This window comes from Streptopelia decaocto (genome assembly GCF_964273445.1).
Source record: "Streptopelia decaocto genome assembly, chromosome: Z".
NCBI classification, from domain to species: Eukaryota; Metazoa; Chordata; class Aves; order Columbiformes; family Columbidae; genus Streptopelia; species Streptopelia decaocto.
In genome coordinates, this window is record NC_138657.1 from 66,913,142 (window position 1) to 66,932,726 (window position 19,585).

At 42.0% G+C, this 19,585-nt stretch overlaps 1 protein-coding gene across 4 annotated transcripts in view; it reads right to left on the minus strand.

Moving 5' to 3' along the window:
* The window catches only part of IQGAP2 (IQ motif containing GTPase activating protein 2), a 126,693-nt gene extending 108,277 nt beyond the window's left edge, over positions 1 to 18,416 (minus strand). For all 4 annotated transcript variants that reach the window (XM_082074934.1, XM_082074933.1, XM_082074932.1 and 1 more), the window contains exon 1: positions 18,316 to 18,416. In XM_082074934.1, the coding sequence (XP_081931060.1) occupies positions 18,316 to 18,361 (46 nt within the window). In that variant the 5' untranslated portion in view covers positions 18,362 to 18,416. The remainder of the gene's footprint in view (positions 1 to 18,315) is intronic.
* Positions 18,417 to 19,585: the final 1,169 nt, after the last annotated feature.

A 19,585-nucleotide genomic window follows, 5' to 3' on the forward strand; every position in this document is an offset into this window, starting at 1 on the left:
CTTGCAACACTGGTTTCTGATAAGACAGATTACACACTTTCCCCCTCCAGCACTTACTGGCTTCAAAGTGACAGTGCTATCACATAAAATAAATGGTTACAGACACTTTTAGAAGGAGCAATGACAATCTGTATGACAGAGGTGTCCCACAGGACTCAGCTGCAGAGGAAATTACTTTTAAGACTTTAAAAACCATGGGTCCTTAAAATCTAGTCTGCTATAATATTTTTGGCAAAGGCTTCAGACTTTGACTGGAACCCTCCACATAGCTTTCCTCAACTTCAGACAAAAGCCCTATGCATGCAGCTGTCAATCCAGCCACACCAAGTTCAACACACAAACAAGCCTGGTTTGAAGACAGAAACCTCAGTCTTTCTTACTAACAGGGCAAGCATTAGTCATAAGACTGGGAAGATTGATGAAAGAATAAACACATTCCTGCTGTATCAGTAACTTCTTGATAGTGCTCAATTCACAAGGAAAGAAAGTTTTGCAATAAAGGATGTTACAGGGCAGAGTGAGCAGGGCTCGACTTCACCTGAAGGCCTCCAGCCCACTGGTAAGGCCCAGTTAGGATCTAGGCAGACATTAAATATTGCTTCTGAGGAGATCCAGATGCCACAGAACAAGGCTACATGCTACATAGGAGCTAAACAGGAAAAAAGGCATCTAAAAATGACATCTTACAACTCAGTTAACACATTTTGTGACTTTTGATTTGGAATTAAGAGGCAAAATGTTCACTCAGAGTGAATGTTAAGTGTACATCTGTACTACTGACAAGAACTAATAAAAACAGCTGTGTAGCTAGCTTAAGAGCTCTCCATTTCAATTTGTATTAGATATTGTCACTGTGTTAGCCAATAGTCAATGCATACAAAGTGTGTTAAGACACCACCTTCCCTCATTATAGATATTCCTTCATGGAATAAAAACATTAAAGGAAGGATGTAGGAAACACTCCATGGAGCAGTGAGCAACATTTCAGATTAAATTGTCATACCTATTTTTGAACTCTGGTGAGAACAGACTTACTCTGGTACTCAGTATGATGCAAAAATTGATTAGATTAATCCTTCCCACAATTACTTAATTTCAAGGTAAAAGTTATGTTCTACTAGCAACTTCCTACATAGTCTTGTTCTGCACATCTGTCACTAAAAGAACACTAGTGAGTGTTCATGAATTGAGAGATTTGAGCATCTTCTATCAGCAGATGGATCACACATCCACCCTCAGTCTTTGCCTGAAGAACTTCTGTCCTGTGTACCACCATCACACAAGACACAGAAGAATAGGCAAGACAATATCTAGGACTAGTAGACATTTGGGTTTTGGTTATGAATTGCAGAAAAACTTCCTGATGTGTCCTGATCCAAGACAGACACTCCAGTTGTTGGCTAATACTTGTAACTTCATCAGCTCTTGAACACAGGTCTGCCAACATAACCCAAGGCATTCCATGTCACAGTCAACATGACACAAACAGCATTTACTGAGTCTGCCTCAGCATTAGTAGGCAACAGAAAAGCTTTTCAACCTTCCAGATTTGAGTAAGTTTTCAGTTACAGAGCTACTGCTTCTGAAGCTGCAATAATATTACTGAAACTAGTGACAAGCCCAGGTGTGCATGAACCACTGGAACCATGACCTAACTAACAGTGACTGGACAGAGATTCAAAACTTCAAGTTCACATAAGATAGGCTCATTTTACACAAGAACTTTAAAAACAAGGCCTGGCTATGTGAATGTTGCCTAAGTGCAGAGTTAACTCTTATCACAACCATGCCAAGGATTTTAGACGTCCCAGGGTCACCTAAACAGTCCACATCAACACTGATCTTACTGGATCTCTCCCATTAGTATCTTTATACTTGAGATAACATTGAATTAGAGGTGTTTTACAAGTCTAATTTGCAACAGTTTTCAAATGAACCCATGGATTGCGTTTTTAAATGAAGCTAAACTTGAAACTTCCATAATATGTAACCAAAGAGCATGCAAGGAAAAGTAATGTTTGTTTTAATTTTGAATGCAAATTCATGGAACACTTTATAGGGCATAATTGCAAGTTATTCATAGATAATTCCCCAGACAGACAGTTTTTGTTATTTTAAAAAACTGAGACTGGAAAGAAAAAAAAAAATCCCTGCAAAACATGCAGCAGCATTTAAGGCTTCCTTGCCATTCATTTGCACTCATACATATGACTATCTGCAATAATTCAAGAACAGCACATGGCTGCTTCTAGCAGGCAGACACTTTAATAAGGCATTTGCCACAGACATACCAATAGACTTCTTATGCTGAAGAAGGCAAAGAAAGGAACAGAGGCTTTTATTTCCCAAGGCCAATCCCCCTCAATTTCCTGCTACCAGAGACTTTTTCCCATGGAAAGTGAGACATGAGTAAGGAGGAGGGCAGCTCTTTTGGCACCACAACAGGGAAGCTTATTACATAGGACATAACAGAGGACAGAGAATAAAATCCTCTTAGGGTGACAGAAAAAGTCAGGATTGAGCGAGAAGAGATACACGAGCATATAGTGTAAAATACAGGAATAAAAGTTTTTCAGAATATTTGAATTAAACACTGACTAAATCACATTTGGCAGTCCCAGCTGTGTGCCATCCTGGCCATGCAGTAAGGAGGGCAGTGCATTGCTCCAGTCCACCAGTGAAAAATTCTGCAAATTCTGCCTATCCCAAATGCACACCTTCCTGCCTCCTCCACCTGAGCCCATCCCCACATCCCCAGTATTAGCACATTGGAAAAACATTTAACAGAACTATGCTGTAACAGCTGAAAACACAAAAACAAAAGCCAAGCCTCACTTGCACAAAAACTCCTGAATGACACTTTGCTGGCCATAACCAGCCCTGGTGAAAGCTGAGCCCCCATACAACAGGGTCTAGACAGCATCCCATTAATGTCTGCCTGTACCATGAATACGAGCTGTGAATGTGAAGCATTTGCCATCGCACTTCAGTGCTGTAGTTTCAAGAAAAAGCTAGTTGCATTTTATGTGGTCAAGGTGACTTAAAAGCTTAGGCTATATATATTAAAAAAAAGGACTAATTTGTCCTAGCATGAAAGAGGCCAATATATTCAGTTGCATATTTTATTCCCAGTAAAATCTGCACTATCAGATACTCAGTGCCCCAGGAGTGCCTGTCCAGGACAGTTAAGCTCCATGGTGACTCCTAGGTTGGCAATTCAGGTGCTGCAACTGAACCAACACCACATCAGCCAGCACCCGTAACTGGAGCAGTTCTGAACTGGTGATGCTCTGAGCCAGGCTCACTGCTGCTTGAGCTGCCCTGACTGCAGTGGGGCAGGAGTTTATGGCACTGTCAGGCAAACAGAAAGTCCATGGACAGAATTATGTGTATAGATATCAGAAAAATACTGCTCAGAGCTACAGAGGCAAGAGGAGTTTCCTCCCGAGCCTCTGCTCCCAATATCAATTCACAGGTATCTAATGCAACGATTCACTAAATATGCAGAAGAACGTATACCAACTTTAACTATATGAACAGAGATCATTCAACAGGATACTAAGAATAAATCAAAACACCTACTACATGTGTTTGTTAAAATTACAGCACAACACACCTATTACAGGTGTTCTGTTAAGGCATTAGTACCACCAGATCTATGGTTATACTAGAGGACATTTACCTTTTGATGAAAAATGTAAGGCTCTGATCAAACAGGTTTTTTTATAAATTTCCTGTTAAAGAACACAGTCACATTCAGCTAGTGCATGTGCCACAACAATAAAACCAGATGGCCTGAGCTTTTTTTCTATGGCTCCAGTGGAGGGAATTCAGTCCATTCCCTGAACATTTGCTCCAATAAAGGGCTCTGGACAAAGGCAAACACTGCCAGCACTCAAAAAAGCTACAGCAGCTGTGAACTTCAAGAGCAGATTCACTTGAGAGAGTAGACAAATACACTTCATTAAATTATGAGGCTCTTCAGTATGGTATTTTTCAAGTCTTTCCAACATTGAACCACTCTCCCTCTCTCTTCAAATTAGATATGTCTCCCCTAATCTAATTATTACATTGTCCAAAGCATGCAGGCTCAGATTTTCATAGAGAAATACATACACACTTTCTGTCCAACAGATAGACATTATCTGCCCTCACAAGGATCTACAAGGTCACTGTTCTGGACCAGATCTCACTGCCAGACACTGCGCAAACGGGGAAAACAAACAAAGACCATTAACATGGGAGTGTTGACAGCAGAAGTCCAGCAAAAAGGCATCCTGATATAAAGTTAAAAATGCTTGCTAAACCAGTTTTTCCCTTCAGCATTCTCATAGAGCCTCATTCTTGTGCATTCACTCTAAGTCCTCCTCCAACCATTTCCTTGAAAAAAAGTCCTATTTCACTCATATATCTGCTCCCACAAGTCCAACCACATCCATCTACAGAGACAGAGCAGTATTACAATACATGGACCTTAGGACAATCTTACCAAGGGGATGGTGGTGCAACAGCAACCACAGTCTATGCTCCTGGAGCCAAGCATCAAAACTGATGTCACAGTCTGTCAAGTTCCAACACTGGCAGAAGGCTGTAGGACTCCTCAGACATGTCTCAAGATACTCAAATTCCCACAAAGTTTAAAAAAAATCTCATGTAGCCACACAGACACAAGATAGCTTTGGCATTCAGCACGTAGCCACGTGTGCTGCCAGAATGTCTGGCATTCATTTCGCTCCTTATAGGTATACACATCCTTTACTTTCAAACCTCAGCTTTCTATAGTACCATCAAGTGAGTCTTTAGTAGAGGCAAAACAAGTAGTTGTAACATTATTTTATTGTATAATGGTACCAGAGTGTGGCCCTCTTTTTTCTAGTAGAGTCCTTTAATGTTGTGCAGAAAAATAACATAGTTCATTTAATCTTAACTTCAGTATAATTCTTCTATGTGTTTGGAAGAACAAGGAGCCAGTAATGGACTTGAATATATATGAAAATCCAATTCCAAGCAATTTCAGTTAGCTTCAAGTGTCATGATCTACAGCTACAAACATGAAATGTCATTTATCAGCCTATTGCTCAACTACTTCCACCTACATTAAACTGCCAGTGTCACTGTTTCCAGCAATACTTAATGTAACCTGTTAAAGAAATTTTAACTGTTTATCTTTGCATACTTGGCTAGCTGGTCACCTCAGTGCACAACAGGTTTCCCCAAGATTCAGGTGCTCAAATGACACCTTTAAAATCCTAGCTCCTTTCTATGAATTACCCAGTTGACCTTAAAACTCTTTACTAAGAAGCCTTCTGTCCATGTTCCTGAAAAAGTTCCAAGCCTAAGGAAACACTCAGACTGATGAACCTGGAGAGACAATGAACAGCAATTACAAGTTATTTCTTTCCCTTGCAAGCCATCCTATCTCCACTTGCATAGTCTAAAAGCCATTAAAATGGCCAAATTTGAAGGCAGCTTGGAAAAGGCTATAGTGGTAAGTAGTCAAGTGGCTGGAAGGTTTGTTTAGGTTCCACACACAACAGAAGTTATATTTTTCATGTGGGCTTTTAAAAAATACTGTTTCGAAAGGCTGGTTGGTCAGATTTGCACATCACTGGAGGCTCAAGCCATTCAAAATAATATTGCACATTCCAGCAGGAATTTCCAACAGGCTTTCATTCTCCAGTGGTTAATTCATGAGAAAACAAATAGTAAAGCATGAAAGGTTCCCTCTGTCAGTTTCATACATCCACTATTTTCTGAAATAAAGAACTTGTGATTAAAATTCCATGTATTTTGACACATTCACCATTTGCTCCATTCATTTCACTGGAATTACTTTAACCTGTTTGCTTTTTATTAACAATATACATTAACAATCTTCAATGAAAGAAACAAAATTTTACCATATGGATTCCATTTCCTTACATTTTAACTGTTGTGACCTCAGTTCAACTTACACACAAGCATAATGTAAATGAAACAATGAAAAAGGACAGTTTCATATTGCCAGTCAACTAAAAATACACTACTCAACTATGAAATATATAGAAAAATGTTAGCATCTACAGCACACGTCTTACAGATTACAACCTTGTAATTTGCTTTAGTCAGAAGAAAAATGCTACATCTCTTGCCCACAAATGCCATCAAATTTATTTCTAGCATTAGAAAGTTTATATTTAATTTTTCTCTGAAAGAAACTGCAGGTATATCAATAAGTCAAATGCATATGCACACATACATAGAAGGAGGAGTGACTTGTGGAGGATAAAACACTTTGAAGACTACCCAAAAAGGGTGAAAAGTTCATCTGAAATGCATTCATCCCTACACAAGAAGCTGAAAGCAGAGGCATAGCAAGTTAACAGCAAAAGATGTTCCTTCAGCCTTCTGCTGAACCTCAAAGGCAATTTTCTTTATGTGTTGTCACATCACCATCACCTGTGGCCACAACTCCACCCATAAACATTTGTGGATCATGTACAGGGCAGAAAGCTACTGCAGAAGTGGAGTGGAAGAACAGGAAAGATGTGCTAGAGACCATACAGAGGAAGGGCAGGGCACAGACTGAACTCACCACACTGGCAGCAGGAAACCCCAATTCAGGTTTGTCCGCCCCTCATCTGTTTGCACATGTTGATGTTGACCCACAGCTCTATTACACTCCTACTGCTGCCAGTTTGGACAGTTTGCTGTGCAAACAGCAGCTAAGATCACCTCTAGTTAAGTTCTTTGAGACTTACTAGTCAACATGCAGGACCAGAAGAAAGTGCAAGGCTTACCATGGCAAAGGGGGATCCTAGACTGAAGACACTAAGTATGTCTGACAAGAGTCACTGGTGCTTCACTGAAAGGCAAACTAGTTGAAGTCCACAAGGAAGAGCATACCAGTAAAGTTTTTTGTCGCTGTTATTATTCTTCAAAAGACTTAGGGCCATTTAAACAGTAACCAATAATGCCCTGAAAATGCTACACAGGATTGTTGGCTAAATCAGAAACTTGTTCATTTTCTATCTTGAAAGTGTCAAAAAGCTCACCCACATTACAGATTGAGACCAGGACAGTAGTTTATACATAAACTTGTAACAAATCCCTAATACCTGAAGGTTAGTTAGGGAAGGGCTGTGAAAATGAAGAAAGACAAGAACAAAAGGGACAGGGGGAGTCAGAGAGAGGGGAAGGGAAGAGCCTCTCGGATTTAGTGAAAGAAGTCCAGCATGATTCCATTGGTTTGGGAGGTAGCAGTTGCCAAATGGATTCAACATTCAGATAATTGGGATGTTGACATCAAAAAGCTTCCTATCAGCAAACTCACAGCACAGTAAGCAGCTGGAAGAAATGTGGTAATGCATAGCTTAGAGAACAAAAAGGAGGATGGCAAGCAGGAATGGTGGAGTGAAAGAAAGAGAACCTGAGGAGAAAGCTGTGACCAAGTGTCACTGAATAACTCATAAGTGCTACATGAGGCTCAAGGTCTGAACCATTAGACTCAGGAGGACTGAAACACCTGTCTAGTAAATGCCTAAACAAGACCATTACTTAAACAATGAGCAAATTTGAAATCACCATAAGAAAGACTGCAGTGTAGAAACCCCCAGCCCTGACATCTGGTCTTAATTCTTCCTTTGACAACTCATCATCCCCTGCTCTTTCCTCAACTAGTCTATCGCAGAGTCCTTCAATTCAGCTCCAAACAAATCATCTGCTTCACTCTTTTCCTACTCTCAAAGGAGCTCCAGAAAACACCTGAAATATTGCAGTACATTTTTCCTTCAAGATACAAACACAAGCATGTGAATAAAAGAGAAAAATATGCATGCCATGAGGTCTGCAGCCTTAAACTTGGATAACACATTTCTCTGCCTTGCTTTTCATTCCTAAATGATTATTACAGTACTTTTGAAGTCTCTAATTCAAGTTGATTCACAGATACATTTATTATGTAAAGAAATACTGTATGATGCAGAACTTCAGCATACAGATATGTTAAGTTTAGGTGATGAACAGAGGCCCTGGGCATCCAGACTCAGAGACTGAACAGAACAGGGTTCCTGCCCTCCCTCTGACATTCCCAGTTCCCTTGGGAAGAGAGCTGAGCTACTTGTGAGACAACTCTCAAAACCACTGTTTCTGCAGCTGAGATGGTCCAGCACAAGCATGAATGACTACAAAGGGATGGAGATGCAGTATCAGGCTCACAAACTAGGGTCTCACCCTACAACCCCTTGGCCTTGACAGCTGTGCTGGTCCACACAGGTGCAGAAAGGCACAGAGGGTAGAGATGTACTTTCTTTGCTCTTGTTTCATGAGTGAGGTGATACATTCTTGTAAGAAGGCAGACTCAGTGTATCCATGCATGTGACCAGTTCGAGGGTTGTCCCATATCAGCAACGGCCTCAGTTATCACCTAAAACCTGCTTGGCTGCCTCTCCTCCACAGTAGGTGAGGAAGTACTTGCAGAGTTACTGGAGCTGGCACTGCTGGCTCCAGGGTGACTTCCTCCCAGTTCTTCCTGCTAGTTGACTTCAGGAGCACAATGCACAGACAGGCAGACATTGCTCTCAGGCAATTGCCCACACTGCTTCTGGACAACTCCAACCCTTACTTCTCATTCACATGCCCTCAGTAATAAGAATAAATTTTTCCTTCATCACCAGGGGTTAGAATCACACAAGAGAACAAAAGAACAAAAGATTTAAGTCTTTGAGCAAGGTCTGAAAAGAGCAGACAAGACACCACCCTTCCACTCAGTACATTCAATACCTAAATAGTGAGTCAGAACTGCTCTGAGAAACAATGACACTTCTACCAACACACATATCACTACAAAAATCAGATATGGAGTGACCCAGATGTTCCTCCTAACTTATCAGTTAATGGAGTACTTCCATTTCTAAAACAAGTTAGTGACAGCTGTACTCACAAAATGAGTTTTCACCAAAAATCATACACTCAAGTTTGTGAGTATAACTGTATTAATTCTACCAAATTCATATTTCCCCTGAACTAACACAAAACTTTGGCAATCTCACCTTGAATTACTTAATTTTTCAGGTTACTTGTTTGTGTCTACTCCATAGCCCACTCCAAAGAGTAAAGTTTGGATTAATGCAACAACTACTTAACACAGGAGAGCTTCCTTGCTGCCCTGAACCCATTTCCAATAACAAAAGAACCACAGTAACAATATTTAAAAAAAAAAAAGTCATGAATAAAAATATTAGGAGCATATTGGAAACATTATGTAAGCACCTCAAAACAAGCATTCTGCTTGAAATAGCAATACTAAGACCAGTAACATAAAGGAAGTGTAACTAGTTTTCAGTCACTGTCATGGCAACCACAGTACAAGCAACACACAAGCTTAACATCAAATTAAGCTATGTGTTTGCAAGTTTTGAAGTATCTATCCAAAAAAGGAAATACACGTCCTCAAGGGCTGATCACTGACTTTTATCATATTTCGTATAGTCACAGTCTGTTTCCTTTCTTAAAGCACTACTTAAAAAAATCAAGACTTTTTCTAGGACTTGTAATAGTTCTTCCTCTAAACTCTGCCCATGCTTTGAGATCAGACTCCTTACAATAAGGCATTTACAGCTGCCATAGGGAGCAGAGCAGTCTGAAAACATAGCTATTCTATCAGCAGAATCTTGCCCAGGTGAATCTGTTATTCCTGTTCTATCTGGGAACTATTCCTGTACATACCTAGTGTCACAACAAGCCTTATCCATCAACAGTGTTGATTTCATGCAAATGGTCAACTTCCAAGGAAGTTTAAACTTCAAAAGTTGAGGAAATTAAATGGAAATAACCTGACTGGATGTAAGTTTACATCTCAGATGTGCCCAAGAAGCTAGCACAGATCAATTCCCTTACAGCTACAAGAGCCTAAAAATCTTGGCTGCTCATTTCTTCAACCTTTTGGGGAGTTCACGTAGGCCTGTCAATGGGCAGCATTCGCAGCCTGGACAGAAACAGCCTACCAGTCAACACCCTCCCACCATAGTTTTAGGAAAAAGAATACAGATAAATGTTACAGAAATCCACCTTTGTTTACAGAGGCTTCTGATAAAAACTTTTCTGGAACTACTTAATTTTGTTTAAACATAGCAAAAAAATAAAGGGGGTGGTTGGGTGGGAGGAGGAGGGAGTGTTACTGCCAAAGTTCAGTGTTTTAGGAAACACCAACCCTTGATTTGCCTATTACTACCCACAATACTAAGAAATTTGATCCATTTTGTTCTAAAATAGTTCACATGAGTAAAATCTTCAGCAAAACCATGTGGTCTTCCTTCTCATGATCTGTATGAAGATAGAAACCGGAGAACAAACAAGGAGCTCACTTGACATATGATAAAAGCTGTGTATTTTCTGGAGCATTCTCACCCTTTTGTTAAACTTCATTACTGTAGTCAGAGGTGATATAAATTCAAAGCAGCAGGCAACCACATCCAATCCTTGCAGGTAAGCTGTCAATCTTCCTTCAGTAGTCAGCTGCCACACAGTTCCAAATGCCAAACCAAGGCTGGTTCATCTCCCAGCTTCCACCAAATCACAGCAAAGAAATCTGTGCTCTGCTATGGTCTGAAAAGCAGTATTCAAAACAACTTCAGAGCTCAGATGTAGTGAAATCACATTTACTGTGTGCTGGTTTTGTAAAAACAGCTGACCATTTTTCCTTGGTAAAATAGTCTGTCCCAGATTCATCTAAATGTAAACCCTGCTCTCCACCAGGACTCTTTTGCATTCCTTTCAGTTACACTACCACATATGCATGCTGGTATTTCAATGCATTATTTATTCTGCTATATGGTACATATGGAACTTAAGACTTGTTTACCAGTGAACAGAGGCCAGACAGCTATTGACTAGGTAAATCAATTGGGCTAAAAATCCCTAAAAATCCCACAAGACATCTCACCCCTACAGTTTTGAGGCCCTGCAAGTCAAGAGTAATTTTACCAACAGAAAAGTGTTGGAAAAGCATCTTGAATCTTACTTTACATACAAAAAGCATTTACTTTCCTTTCTTGTTCAAGTAGTCTAGTATTTAGACTTCCTTATAATTTCTTTCCACTGCCTAGTGAACTTTGACATGCCTTTACTGATACTTAGAAATTTATTAAACTACAGTGCAAGAGTGAAATTCCCTCAAACATTTATGTAACTCAAAACTCCCTGGGCAGCAGCAGAGCCAAGAGCAACCCCAGCAGCAGGGCACTGGGGTGGCAGTGGCACCACAACAGGGGCACTCAGGTGGAGACCACAGTGATACAGGCTGGTCTTTCCTTGTGTCTCCCCAGTCCATGCTCATGAGTTGTCTGCACATTTTGTTGCCCCATCATACACTTTCCAGATCCCTATATGCAGCCGTAACACAGCTCAACCTGCCGTTTTCCCCAGCCACTTGTGCTCATCGCTGCTCCAGCTACTGCATCATCTTGGCAGACCTGCCTGCAGATTCATGTGGCAAGCCAGACTGGGGACCTAATCCAGCCAAAAATAATCCCATAGAAGGAGTCGAGGTCACTTCTTCCATCAGCAAAGCTGACTGAAAACACATGCAAAACCACAACTTCGGGGTGCTGTTCCAGAGCAATTTAAGCACATTTAAAATCTGGCTGCCACAGTTTCACCTGGCCAGAAAGTTCCCCCTGCCTCAGGCCAGCAAGCACAGCTGTGAGGTTTGCAGCTAGACCCTGCAGAGGCCTGAGATGACTGCAAATCAGCTCTTCAAGGAGAGATTAGCTTCCTGACAGATTAGATCTCCGTGCCATCACATGAACATTCGCAGGAGGTAAAGACCACAGCAGTCTGACAGAGCAGCTGAAGGCACCTCGGCAAGTTCATGCTGTTGAAATCTCACCAGTTGCAAGAGTCTGTAGCAAGGAGCACATAGGATCCCAATATAATTAACAACAGTTGAAAACAGCAACTTGTCTCATGGAAGAAAGATACAGGATCATGCTTTTTTGGCAAAGCAGACCCATGTCCTTGTTCAGTTTTCAAGCTTTTTACCTTGTTTCTAAACACTCAGACTATTAGACACATATCACTGTACATATCTAGGATTCCCCTAAACAGCTTGGAAACATCCTTTTAAAAACACAAGTAAAATATTTACTGGCCTATAGTTCAACATTACAACACTGTGAAAGAACCATTGCGCTCATGAAGCAGATTTCTTTACAGAGTTTGGGCACTTCACATTCAGACTGCCCCTGGATTAATCTCTGCTGTACTCCTAGAAGCTGTGAGGCTCTGATCCTGCAAATATAACCAGTGTACCGAGCAGCTTTACAAATCAAGCAAAAATGCAGGAGTATGCCCTTAATTTTCAGGAGGAACAGCCAGTAAAGGATGATGGCACGCATGACTACATATTTCCCATCAGACTTTGGAGCCTAGTAAGAATCAGTTTAAACACCTTGCTAGATACCACGAGAGCTTTTACTGCACTTTGAAAGAAGCAGATCAGAGTCCACAGGGGAGAACTGGCAAAGACCATATCCTTCATCACACACTTCAGCTGAAGCCACAGACTGCTTAGCCTGATACACCCAAGCCAACAGAAGCATCTGGGATGAGGACAGCAGTTTGACAGCTCTGCCTACCTGGGTGGCAGGCAGGCAAGGCACCACACCTTGAGGCAGTAGGTCCACAGGGGCTGGCAGCAGTTTGCCAGCAGTCATGAGTGAGAGTTCTAAGGTGTTCCTTGAATTTGACTCCTGAAAAATTTATACCTGGCTGACCTTAACTTGGCCAATAAGTGATAAGAGAACTGACATAATTCCTCCAGGTAAGTGTTTCTTGCTAGTGCATACTCATTTGAACAAAACAGTAATTTAACACTTAAATCAGCTATCAGCACAGGTTCTTAATGGCTGTTTATTTGCTTACACATTTCAAAAGGTATTTGGGAGCTGTGCAGAATTTGTATGAACACCACCTGATTCAGTATCTCCCTTGATGGGTAGCAAGGAGGTTGATCTCTAAACCAAAGCACCTCTTTTCTCTTCTCTTCTCCAAAGAACTCCATGTAAGGACCAGGACTCTATCCCCTCCCACTCCTGCCACATGGCCCGCTCCAACATCTACCAAGGCCCTTGGCCACCAGAGCACGCTGCAGGCGCTGCCTGCCCCAACCAGTCCATCACCACCATGGACCAGCATACCCTTGGCCAATGCCATAGCAGCTGGCAAAACAGAACTGGCACAGTGCCAGGGGAAAGGTGTTGGTCACCAGTACAAATGTGCCCCTGTGCCAGGTGGATGGGCGCACCTGGCCCTTGGCGTCCCTGATCATGCTCTCTGAGGGCCAGGGTGGGCACCACTTCTCCTGCATCCAACACCTATGCTTTCATTCTACAACATGCAGCAGTTCAAGGATACCTGTTCCAAAAAAACACTGAAACAGCCTGAACAAATGAAACAAACACAGCAGGTTAATAATTTCCTGCAAGGAGCAGAGGACTGGAGAACACATTTGCTTATCATCCCACTGAAATATGACCCACTAGTCCTACCTATCATTGCCAGGCGTTTTTTTTTCCCCATCTCATGTGTAAGATTATGCCTAGTAAATCATAGTCAGCTTGAATCAGCAATGGTATCAAGAAAATCTTGAGCTAGAACAGCTACATAATGAAACTCCAGTTAACAGAAGAGGTGGCTTGCAAGTCTGTGTACTTCCTTTTCCCTGCCTGAAGTATTAGACTTGATCTAGCACACTCGCATGTGCTATAAATCCCATTTCCAGTGCAATAGTAATATTTCTTGTTTCAACTGTGTTCAAGTAGCTCTAAGCATGCTGTAACATAGGTCCGTCCTTTCTTTACCAAGGGACTACAAGGGAGATGAGTCTTTGTACAAAAAGCACACAGAGAACCACTCCTACCAAATGAATTACGTGCACTTGGTTAAACAAAGCAGTTAAACTTTTCAAGTTCTCATTCAGCAGTTTAATCATTAGCAACCTACAAAAGAGTAGAAGAGATAAACAGTGTATTTGGTTGCCAAATTACACCCATCAATAAAAAAGGAGAAGAAAAGTGTTCTCATAAACCACAAGTACTACAAGAAAGTATACACCCAAAAGAATATATATGTGTAGGACACAGTTAAGCCCTTTTATTTTTTGGCTTTAAAAAAGAAAAAAAACATCTGTTTTCACTTTAAAAAATCCTATGTAACTTCTACCAAAATATTTTTTCCCCTCTTAAATTGAAAAATAACCATTTGTTTCCCTGCATTTAATAGACAGAGGCAAATTCATAGTTTCTAAAGTTAAATGCTTTTCAAAAAAACAGTGGTTTGCAAGTTTTCACATCCTGCTGAAGTAAGAAGCCAGGCACAGTTTCACAGAGAGGCGTAGGCTGTGCTTCACTTTAGGTTTGCCCTGCCTGTCTTCACAGGCAGGGCAGCTCTCCCTCACAATGTTTCATGCTGCTTATTTGTCTCATCTCCTAACTCCTAGTGCCAAACAGAAGCAGCCCTGGAAGCCATGACCAGAAGCACAAGCAACGCCCTCATCACTGGATACCAAAGTCAAGTTTCTCCCGTATTTAACGATATATGCCTACTGAAGCTGAACTTCCAGCTTCAGCAGGAGAGATGACTTCTTTAGCTGCTTGTCTCCAACAGATGCATCAGTATACAGGGACCTGGAGCGTACGTTCAGATACTCTGAGTATGGAAATGGCCAAAATCCTTTACAAATCCAGACACTCATGGCCTCACTCACTGTACCTTTATGACATTCCTGGAAGCACAGCAAAGCCATTCAGACACTTCTTAAAAACTTAGGCATTTGTTTCTGCACAGAGGTTAAAGGGAGAACTAGCTATAAAGTACCTGCAAGTGTTAGGAAAAAGGTATACTCAAAGATACACCACTACCTGATTCATCACCTTCCTATATTCAAGACTTCGTGTTTAATCTGTGAGGCATCTCCCAAGATTTATACTTTTTCTCCTTGTTATCTTCAACAGTACCAAGCATTTTTGTTGTAGAAATTGCTCATAGCTTGACCTGTATCACACATCCTATTTCTCTGCTTCTGTCTGGTTACAGCTGTTGCCTGGTTTATTTCTCAATACCAGCACAGAGTGGAAAGCAGCTACATAAATTTGGTTGTGGTGCATCTGTTAACACATTTTCTGCTGTATAAGCAGCTTCCTTCTACTTGTGTGATCTCACTTGAGCTGGTGCTTGACTGAAGGCTCAATGGGAGACAAACAGAAATATCTTCTATCTTTTTTAAGCTATTGACGGCATGCAGATTTGGAGGTACCTTTCAACAAGCAGTCCAGAAAGCCACAAGGCTTTGGTCCTAACGGGCTAAGAGAAGGCTCAAAGGCTTTGCTCCAAGCTCCTGTTTCTCCCATGAACCATGTTAATACTGAAGTAGTACCACCCACCCAGAAAAGGATCATCTTGTCTGGTTTCATTCAACTGTTTCCTGACTTTAAAGATTAGAATGATCAGCTCTAAGATTTTTTTTCTAGATGCATGTCTTTGTGCTACTACATCAGCGAAACTTGTAATGCAAAGTTAGTTTTAAGTCAAGGATATGTCTTCTCAGTTACTTGTTTTGTACTACAAGGTCTAATGCTCAGGGACACTTTCTCCCCCCCAAATGGTATCCATCAGGCTACAAAATGTAGCCAAAGTTTGCATGTATCTTCCTCTGTAGTTATCAAAATGAAACATGACTGACAACCATGCACTGGTTCATATGATTCCTAGCAGAGAATTATCCTAGTAAAATTCTAACCTTCTTCAAAGCAACATACAAACTTTGCCATGAGCTGGAAGCCAAAGTCAAAAGTCCAAGTTAAATGTTTGAAACAGTACTAGGTCACTAAAGGAAGGAGTCTTGGAAATTTGATAGCCTAACTTGAAAAACTTATTAACTCTTCTAGGACATCCAGCATAGATATTACGTTCAACATCAAGGACTGTTTGCCAGTGACCTGAAGTGCAGTTTTAGCTATACAAAGAACCTATAAATTGTGATGGGCTTCATAAGTGTTCAGATAATGCTGGTATAAGTTTTCTAGTTAGGGAGCTTTCCTCCCACCCCGACTCTTTAAAATGCTGTCTCCCTCCTTGTCCCAAAATGGAAGGCAAATACAGTGCAGATAAAGCATATTTTGTTTCCTAGGCACAGGCAGAAAAACCAAACATGCACCCATACTTACAATTTCACTACAGACAAGGCTATGGTTTGTTCTTTGGTGTACAGAGTTCTCTATGGAGTTCTTTGGTGTATTTTTTTTTTTTTTTAGAAATATAGGCATCAGTCTAGCATATTTGAGGAGCTTTTGCCCAGTCCCTTGACAGGAGAGTTATCTCAAATGTTTCAGCAGGACAAAAAAAAAAAAAATCCATCCTGAAAAATTAGGATGCAGTGTGATACAACAGCATTCAGGGCAGAACAGAATAGCCACTGCGGCCTGAGCAAGCAGGCAGCATTTGTCAGAAGGGAGTTGGCAGCAGAAAAGACAAGGATGATCTTATCTGCTCCTGTCCCTGGGACAGAAAACCAGAAACCTGGAAAGTGGCTAAAAATCCAAACACCAACTTCTCCCTGGTCACCACTGCAAAAAGTTCTGAACTACCACAGTGAAGTATAAATACTGAGAGGACAGACCTTTTCTTCAAAAATACATTCAGCATCTTTAACAAGGTCATTCTTTCCTTGTAATAAGTAAGGCCTGAGATTCTCAAAATACCCCCAGCGTCTCTGTCAATAAGGTAAATCATCCTCAGCATCCAGATAGGAACCAAGGCATAAAGGATGAGCCCTTTGCTTTAAGTCAAAGCCTCATCTTTGACCATATTCGACTTCATAGCAGACTAGCAAGTGCCACATCACCAAACTCACATGTTCTTATACCAGCCAGATGAGACCTGCACAGAAAAGCCCCTGTTGCTGGAGGCCTGATAGGCACACCACACACATCTGAGGAGTTTCTGCATGTCAGACAAGTGGACAAAGTGCCGACCTTGGGCTGGTGCACCACACAGCACACTGTTCATACACTGCTTTACCACAGGAGCAAGCCAAGATGATTGGGAGACTGGCTTCACAAGCAAAATACTCAACTTTGCTGACACACTACCATAGGCACCCAGCCTTTGTCTGTAGTAACCACTGCAGAAAACATTATTAGTACTTACAACAGTGAGCCTACCTTCAAAAAGTCTCTCATCCACCTACTATGTGGTACAAATGAAAAACAAAACCTACTTTCAGGTTCTGTAGACTATCCCAAATGGCAGGTACCAGTAGAGAAAAATGCTCAGGAGTGCACAGCATGCTCCATGCTGAAGGTCTCACTGCAAAGCACCACCTTTTCTTTCCAGCCTGGGTGGAAGTGATATGGCCCCTAATGTTGTCAAATGTTTTTGTGCTTCTTTCAAAAAAAGGGGTTTCAGAACCGGTTTTCAACAATACTATTATGCTAAGACCTGGGAAGCTGCTCATCAGACCACAAAGTGCCAGGGTTGTTGTGAGCTTTGCAAATAATTTGTCTGTTCACGTTTTTCAATGCCTGAAATATAAAAGGCATTTCTTACACACATGCAAAGTCAAAGGCTTACACTGCTCTCCCCACAGGAACCGGGAGAAAGTACGGCCCGGTGCAGGATTCAAGCACGGCACAGCAATGCTGAGAAAGCCTTGCAGCAAGAGGGGGGAAGGTGCTTCAGTGCTTTACTTGAATACAGGTTTAGGATTTAAATGCATCTCCTCTGAAAAGAGATGCCTGGTACCTGCACTGCTCCTCACCTCACTCCAGTTATTATTTATATTTACAAAGTTCTACATCGAAGTTACAAAATTAGAAAGCAAAGTTTCAATTTGGTAATCCGCACTGATAATCCAAAGGTTACAAAGTTACAACCAGAAACTACAGTCACAACTTCGTTATAAAGTTATAACCCAAAGCTCTAGCTACAACCTAAAACTCTGCAGTTGCAATGAGGAACTACCACTATAATCCATTCGGAAAGTTTCAGAACAAAACCCAGCCCCTGAAAACCTGTTCAAAACCCAGCCGGAGCTCGTTGCAAACAAACCTAAAGTAAACTGGAACGCTGCAACAGCGTCTGCTAGCCAGGTTCTACTTTCCCTCAAGTCCTTCTTTTAATATTAAACCACGAAAGCCGGCAAGGCAAGGGGACAAAAAAAAAACAAAACAAACAAACAAACAATAAACCCCACACAAACAAAAACCAAACCAAACCTAGCAAAAAAAAAAAAAAAAAACGGCCTGAAGCGCCCCCCACTCCCCCCTCGACCCCACTCACAGCCGTAGCGGGGCCGCTGCAGGGGCGCCAGCTCCTCATGGTGCATCCTGCCGCCGCCGGGAGGGATGGGGCCGGCTGCCGCCCGCCCTTCTTATGCGCGGCCCGGGCCCCGCTGATTTGCTGCCGCCCGCGGCCGCGCCCGCCCCGCGCGGGGCCGGGGCCACCCGGGGCGGCTCCACGCAGGGCCACGGGGCCCCGGCGGTCGGGAGACGCGCGTGTGCCGCGGGCGAGAAACAGCCGCGAGAAACAAAAAGAAAGGAAGAAGAAACGAAGAAGAAAGGAAGGGCGGGGGGTGGGGAGGAGGCAAAAAGAAAGCAAAGTAAAACACAGATTTAAAAAAAGAAATCTCTTCAAACCAAAAAGCACAGAAAAGCATAAAAGCAAATCAAAACAGAAACAAAAATTAAAAAAAGTGGGGAGGGGGGAGGAAGGAGGGGGGAGGGAAGAAGGCCCAACCCCCAAAAGCAATAAGGAAAGGAAAGCAAAAAATAAAAGGGATGAAAAACATGCAACCCCCTCAACAACAACCACGCAACTATTTGGAAAGAAAAAATTCAAACAAACAAACCCAAAACAACCAAACAAAAAAGGGCAATTAAAAACCCCCGTGCCACAATGTGAAAGGCCAATGTTGCTCCCCTCTGAGGTTTTGGCAGTGAGGACTCTGAAGAGGGGTGAAAAAAGAGGCCCAGGACTCTCTCCTGCAATTTTGCTGTGCACAAGCAGCATTTTTGCCTGGCTGGAAAGCCACCACTGCAGTCTACAGGGCACATTTGTAGTAGGGTGCACCTGCAAGGGTATGTTGATGTCATGTTGATGTCCCTTCCTGAGGGGGTTTGTAAGGGTGTGGGGTGTGTGCCTGTGTTTGTGTCTTCCCTGCAGGGTGTCCCTCGTATCCTCAGAGGGGACTTGATTTCATACAGCAAAGCAACAAATCCATGGGTTAAAGGCACCCAGGTGACATCTGAAAGGCACCTGCAGATGGACAGGGGCAAGAGTTTCTCTAATGGAAATGTATTACAGGGCAGGACTGTACCTTTCTGGCAGTCTCTAAGCCCCTGGCAGAAGTTTGCTGGAAGAGGGAGAGTGAAACAGTGTCTGTGCACAACCACAGCCTGCCTTGCAGAGCCTGTGAGACACAACACACCTGAATACGCTTGTGGTTTAATGCATAGCCAGGTGCCAGGTGACTCTTGATGAGTGTTTGCAGATTGTCTGGAAGACTTCAGTCATTTCTATTTCAAAATAAATCTGTCTTAGATCTACAGAG